At 60.4% G+C, this 6,531-nt stretch overlaps 2 protein-coding genes across 2 annotated transcripts; both read left to right on the top strand.

Annotated features, from left to right (window-relative positions):
* Positions 1-332: 332 nt before the first annotated feature.
* PTCRA (pre T cell antigen receptor alpha) lies at positions 333-1,593 on the top strand (the record flags this gene model as incomplete). Its single annotated transcript, XM_080341474.1, has 3 exons — positions 333-393; positions 542-901; positions 1,484-1,593. 3 exons carry the CDS (start codon positions 333-335, stop codon positions 1,591-1,593), a joined length of 531 nt encoding a protein of 176 aa, XP_080197600.1.
* A 625-nt stretch (positions 1,594-2,218) lies between these two features.
* On the top strand, positions 2,219-6,228 carry CNPY3 (canopy FGF signaling regulator 3; the record flags this gene model as incomplete). Its single annotated transcript, XM_080342916.1, has 6 exons — positions 2,219-2,312; positions 4,466-4,589; positions 4,768-4,864; positions 5,280-5,402; positions 5,584-5,701; positions 5,818-6,228. 6 exons carry the CDS (start codon positions 2,219-2,221, stop codon positions 6,024-6,026), a joined length of 765 nt encoding a protein of 254 aa, XP_080199042.1. The 3' UTR covers positions 6,027-6,228.
* Between the last annotated feature and the right edge of the window lie 303 nt (positions 6,229-6,531).

Below are 6,531 nucleotides of genomic sequence, written 5' to 3'. Positions count from 1 at the left end.
AAGGGGTGCCGCACGCCCGGCGGTTCTCGCCCGCTCCGCACCAGCCGCAGCACTTCGGCGAAGGAGGGAGCGGGTGGCCGCGGGGCCGGTGCCGGCTCCATGGCGCGGCCGGGGCGGGAGCACCAGGAAGGCGCAGCGGGACGGGCCGTACCATTGGAGGGGAGACAGACGGTCCCACAGCTGCGGGAGGGGGAGGCGGGGAACAGCAGAGACACCGCCGGTGCCAGGCCCGTCCTCTCAGCCCCCGGGCCCGCCCCGCCGTGACACTAGGTGCTGGGCGACGCAGCTGGCGGCGGCAGTCGGGGGCTGAGCCCTCAGCAGCTCCAGGAGCTATGGCTGACACGGAGGTTCCCTGGCTGCTGCTGGCTGCTGCTGCGCTCTTGCTCCTGCCCTGTGAGTACCCCCGGGAGGGACAGGGACAGCCCCGACGGGTGGGAGGGCTGGGTGCCATCCAGCCTGGGTGCAAAGGCTGAGCTGGCAGCCGTGGTAGGTGCAACATCCAGGGGACACAGTGCCTCTAACCCCTGTCCCCCCTCCCCAGCTAGCAGGCCTGCCGGGCCACTGCCCACCCTGGCCCCACCATTGAGCATGGTGGTGGCTGGGCAGCTCCGGCAGCTGGTGGTCTGCGTGGTGAGTGACCTGGCCCCCAGCTCCAGCCATGCTGTCTGGATCTCCGATGGGAACGGCAGCGCCCTGCAGTCCTTTGCCTATGGGACATCCCAGGAAGATGGTGGCACTGTCTGCACCATCTCTCTCCTCCCTGATGAGCCCCTGGCTGAAGGGAACCTCGCCTGCCATGTGGGGCCCAACAGGACCTCCCCAGCCCACAGCTCCAGCCCCATCCACATCATGGGTATGGCCCCACTTCCACCCACTGCCTTGCCTGCTGCTGCCCAGCCTGGTGGCCCTTGAGGTTGTGGGGGCTCTGGAGCCAGCGGGGCGCAGGTGTGAAGCCCTGTGAGTCAACGTTGCTGCCTCAACCAGCAGGCACAGGAAGGGGTTTGTGGCTGGCCCTGCCATACACCTGGCACTGGGCTGCTGCTGCCTCCCCAGCTGCTCTTTCATCCCACAGGCAATGAGGAGGCAGCAGAGCTGTGTCCCAGCAGTATGGCTGGTGAGTCTCTGGGCCCTGCTGTGCTGGGAATATTATTTGCCAGGGAGCAAACTGCTGGGCTCCTGGTAGGGCCCCTGATGGGGCTGTATCGTGGTTGGCATGTGTTTTAACAGTGTCGAGGGGATGAAGATCTGTCTCTGCAGGGAGGATGGGGAAGGTGGGTCAGAGCCAGCCTGCTCTCAGGGATAGCATTGAGGGTGACATGAGGTGTCTGGGGATGTGTGAGGTTGACAGACACCCACAATGGGACGCAGGGAACCTGTTGGGCCTGAAATCTTGGGGACAGTCCCCTCAACGTGGCCCGCCTGGAAGGGACATGGGTGTGGCAGGGTGCCTATGGCAGGCATCACCCTGTCCCCTCTGTTGCAGTGCCACCAGCCCGCACCTCAGCAGCTCTGCTCGTGGCCATGCGGGTGGTGCTGCTGAAGGCTGCACTTTCTGATGCTCTGCTCACCGCCATCCTCCTTGCCCAGAGCTGAGGCGCAGGCACAGCCCCAAGGGGTAAGTCCTCTTGGTTTGCCCTGGGAGTGCAGAGGGCACCTGAAATACTCTGAAGGTGGGGAAGAAGAGACTCCAAACACAGAATGGAGGGAGAGACTCAGTGTTGTTTGGGAATGCAGGGGGGAACCCCGTGTGGGTGGGGAAGAAAGACGGGCTGCCATGTTTTTGTGGGTGGAAGGGACCAGGAATTATCTGAGGCGTGGGAAAAGACCCCCAGTTATCCAAGAGTAGGGAGGAGACCCCGAGTTATCTGGGGGGGTAAGGGCAGGGCCCCAGACCTCCAGAGCACGGAGGGGCCCTGGAAGGCTCCGTGGGCGGTCGGTGGTCGCGGAAGGGACGTGGGGGGGCGGGGGACACGCACAGCACGCCCCCGCCTCTCAGCACCGGGGCCACGTGCGCGACTGCCGCTGTCACGTGGGAGCTCATTGAGACGACCCGGAGGTGATTGTACGGCACCCGGGCAGGACTGCTCGGGTTGGCTAGCGGCGGAGATTGGCTAGGGGAGCCACGCGCGCCGCGGGGATTAGCCGGCGCCGTGCGGTTGCTATGGTTACCCGGCGGCGGAGGCGGGCGCTCCTGGAAGCGCGGGGCGGAAGCGGAGCCATGGCGTCGGTAGCGCTGCTGCTGCTGGCGGCGGCGGCGGCGATGGCGGGAGACGACGACTCGGACTGGGTGCGGCTGCCCAGCAAGTGCGAGGGTGAGTGAGGCCGGGAGTGGGTGGGCCCGAGTCCCCGGGCGAAGCTGCGGTGATGGCCGCCGCCTGCTGGCTGCTCGGCCCGGGGGGTTACTGGTGCGGAGGCTGCGCCCGCAGCCCGAGACATAGAAACACAGAATGTCCTGAGTTGGAAGGGACCCACAAGGATCATGAAGTCCAAATCCTGTTCCTGCATAGGACAACCACACAGTTCACACCACGTGTCTGAGAGTGTCGTCCAGTCTCTTCTTGAACACTGTCAAGCTTGGTGCCGTGATGCCTCCCTGAGGAGCCTGTTCCAGTGCTCAAACACCCTCTGGTGGAGCATGACTGTGCCCCTGCGGGCTGCCCCTCTGCCTGCTGCTGCCTGACCTCACAGCCCCACAGGGGCGCTTTGCTGTGTGCCTGCAGTGGAGTGGAGCCTCCCTGGTGTGTCCCTGTTTGCGACCACCTTCCATCCTTTCATAGGTGAAAGGTTTAGGGGTGCTCTGGCAGTCACTGCTGTCTCCAGTAGGCACTAATCGCCTGGTGGTTCATTGCTGGGGTTGGTCATCTCTGCCGCTCACAGTTCAGCCTCAGTGATGCTTCCTCCCTGAGCAGCCCCTTGATTAGGAAGCAATCATAGGCTTCACAGGCAGTCCAGGGCTGGTCATGATACACGTTTGCTGTCTGCTGTAGTTTCCTCTATCTTTGCTGTGCAGGGACATGTGGAGCTTGACAGCAAAGAGAAAACGATGAACTGAAACTCCAGACCTCTCTGCAAAGCTTTTCCTGCCAGGGAAGCAGCTCTGGAGACACTGATGTCCAAGCTGTGCTGTGGCACCTGTATAACCTCAGAGAAGCATTGTAGTGAGCACTGACCACATGCTGCTCCTCATGCCAAGGCTTGGAACCTGTGTCAGTATGCAGTGGTAGCCATTGACAGCATCTTCCAGATGGACCTGGCAGTGAGTGCACCTGGCATGTGCGGGGGATGCTGCAGCAGGTGTTGTGTGGAGAGGGAAGTCCTCAAGGCCCGAATCCAGAGGGGCTGCAGGAAGAAGCACTTGTCCCACCTGAGAAGTAGCTGCAGTCATCTCGAGCCCCTGGTGCCAGCAGAGGAAGGAAAGTGCAGGATGTATGCACAGGCCTCTTGGCATGTGCACGCCAGCCCTAGAGAAGCCACCTCACTCTTCTGCCTGTGGTACATCTCTGCTCATGTCATTGCCTGGGAGAAGATGTGGTGGCTCATCACTGTCCAGCCATTCCTGCTGGGGCTTGGACCTTCTCCCAAAGGAGGGCTTGAAGAAGAGGTGGCAAACAGGAGCCTGCAGCACAGGACAAAGTCCACCAGCCTCTCAGGACCGTGGCTTTTTGGGAGGAAGGACCACATCATGCCTGGCTTCCATCCTTCCATATTTCCACATATTTAGTCCCTGAGATATTTCTCTTCTGCTCTATGTTTTTATAGCTCTGTAAGACTGTTACAGAAGAAATAAAGCTTTTATTTACTTTTGTTTCCGTATGGGTTTTTTTAGTTCTATAAAAGAAAACGTGTTCTGTTATAAAGCTGTTGGTACTGTCATCTCTGCTGCAGGCAGTGCCCCACACAGTGTTCCTGGAGCTGAGAGCCCCTCATGCGGTGCCACAGTCCATAGCCAGCATCTTTTCCCACCACCCAGCTGCTCCATCTTCAACACAGCCTCCATATCTCCAGAGCACTGGAAGAATTGTTACCGGGTGGGATATGCTGGTGTCATGAGGAGGAGCTGTGACCTGTATTATTACAAAAAGATCCCATCCTCTTCCAGGAGGAACCGAGTAGCTGGTGGTGCGGAGGCAGAGGTTTCAGTGGCTGTGAAGCGGTGCTGTGAGGAAATGTGCAGGCAGAACTGGCTCCATCTGCCTCCCTAGCTGTGCCATAGCAGCTGGCTGCGTGCACGTGCAGACACCTGAGCATTGATTTAGGTGTTCCTGCATCAAGGCATCTCTAGTGGAAACAGTTGAGCCATTCCTGGTTATTTGAATGGCCAAGGTTTCTGTTTTCTGCTCACAGCAGCTCCAGCATGCCCAAATCCCTGTGTTTGTTTGTGCTGCCTTCCAGTCCCCCGGTGCTGTATCATGCTTCCCATCAGGGCGGAAAAACCCCTCACCTGCCTCTGCTTTCTTTCCTGCAGTGTGCAAGTATGTGGCAGTGGAGCTGAAATCTGCTTTTGAGGAGACCAGCAAGACCAAGGAGGTGATTGACACCAAGTACGGCTTCCTGGACGGGAAGGGCTCTGCCGTCAAGTACACGCAGTCGTAAGTGAGAGGGCTTGTGGGGTGACCAGGGCAGCCGGGGTGTGCTCCTTCTGTTTAGGGGAGCCTGGGAACTGCAGAGCACTCCCCCGTGGTGGCAACTGGGCTGAGGCCTCACTCTGTGCCCTGGCTGTTCTTGGGTGGCAGTGCTGAACCTGAGCCCTCCCTCATTTCCCTGTAGGGACATACGATTAATCGAGGTGATGGAGAATATCTGCAAGCGGCTTTTGGATTACAACCTGCACAAGGAGCGGAGTGGCAGTAACAGATTTGCAAAGGTGAAGGCTGTCCTCCAATCCCCTGCTTCTAGGCATCCCTCACTCACCCCTGCACTGCCAGGGCACTGAACTGGGGTTCATTCTTCCCACCCCCTGCTAGTGCCCAGCCTGCAAGGTGTGCTGCCCCAAGTCAGGTGTGTGGCACCATCCTTGGGGATGGGCAGGCCCCTGCCCTTGCCTGCACAAATGGATGCCTGGCACACATCTTCCTGTTGTTTTTGAGAGCAGGTTTGCAGAGAGGCACTCTCTGCCACTTGAACTCCTTCCTAGTAACACGGATGCCCCAGGAACCCTGATTTTGGCTGGCTTGCATGTACCTGCATCCCTGGGCAGGGTTGTGGGGCCAGTGTTGGGAGGGGTGAGCAGGAGCCCAGCGGGAAGAGCACCATTTCAGCAGACAGCACTGCTTCCCCAGGGTATGTCAGAGACATTCGAGACCCTGCACAACCTGGTGCACAAGGGAGTCAAGGTGGTGATGGACATCCCCTATGAGCTGTGGAACGAGACCTCTGCTGAGGTGGCTGACCTCAAAAAGCAGGTACTTGGCCTGGTGGGACTGGCACTTGGCAGTGGCTGTGGCCTTGTGGGCTGGAGCACAGGAGGAGAGAGGGTCTGGAGGTGCACTGCCAGGAACAGGCATGTCAGCAGATCCTGCTGCCCTGTTCTTGGTCATGCCCTGGCAGCATGCAGCTGGAGCTGGGCTATCCTCTCTATGCTAGTGTGATGTGCTGGTGGAAGAGTATGAAGATGTGATCGAAGACTGGTACAGGCACCACCAGACAGAAGATCTCTCCCAGTTTCTCTGTGCTAACCACGTGCTAAAAGAGAAGGACACAAGTAAGTCCTGGCTACAGCCAGGGGCAGCACAGGCAAGCTGGGGTGGGTGGGGGAGTGCTGCCAGGGCACCCAGAGCACTGCTTCTCCCTCAGGGCCCCCTCTACCTTTCTCTCTAGGCTGCCTGGCAGAGAAGTGGACTGGCAAGAAGGGTGACTTGGCAAGCGTGAGGGAGAAGCAGAGCAAGAAAAAGAACAGGAAGAAGAAGAAGGGCCAGAAGGATGAGAGCAAGGGAGCTGCTGCCCTCCCAGCTGTAGAGGAGGCCCTGGAGGAGAGTGGGATCCAGGAGGAGGCTCCGCTCACCCACAGCCCGGTCGATGAGCTGTAGGCATGCAGCCGCAGCCTCTGGGGCCACCCACTTGGGGGTTCTCACCCTGCCATGTCTTGCAGGTACCAAAGGAAAAGGGACTTGTGTCACGGCATGAGCGACCCTGGGGAGGCCAGAGCAGCCAGCTCAGACTTGCCAGCGATCTTGCAAGCAGAGGGTGGCACGGAGCTGCCGACCCAACAGCTCCAGGAGGCCGCAGGTGCTGCCCCGCTGCCAGCTCTTCGTCCTGCCCGTGCTGCCCACACGCTGACAGGACTGTAAATAAAGACGTTTTCCCCAGAACCGTTGCCGCTGCCGGCCCTGCTTCACCGGCGGTGCGGAGGCAGGCACGGCCCCGGCCCCGGCCCACCAGGGAAGCGAATGCTCTTCCAGCGGCCTGGGGCGCGGCGGGCGCGCGGGCGGGCAGGCCCCGCCCCTTTTGCACCTCCCCCCCCCCCCCCGCGCCGCCACGTAGGGGCGTGGAAGGAGGGGGCTGTGGAAGCGGAGATTGGTGGGTCTTCAGGGG

Source organism: Nesoenas mayeri (assembly GCF_963082525.1).
Source record: "Nesoenas mayeri genome assembly, chromosome: 3".
Lineage (NCBI taxonomy): Eukaryota > Metazoa > Chordata > Aves > Columbiformes > Columbidae > Nesoenas > Nesoenas mayeri.
Note: the sequence above shows the minus strand (reverse complement) of the source record. Positions and strands in the feature narration are given on the sequence as shown.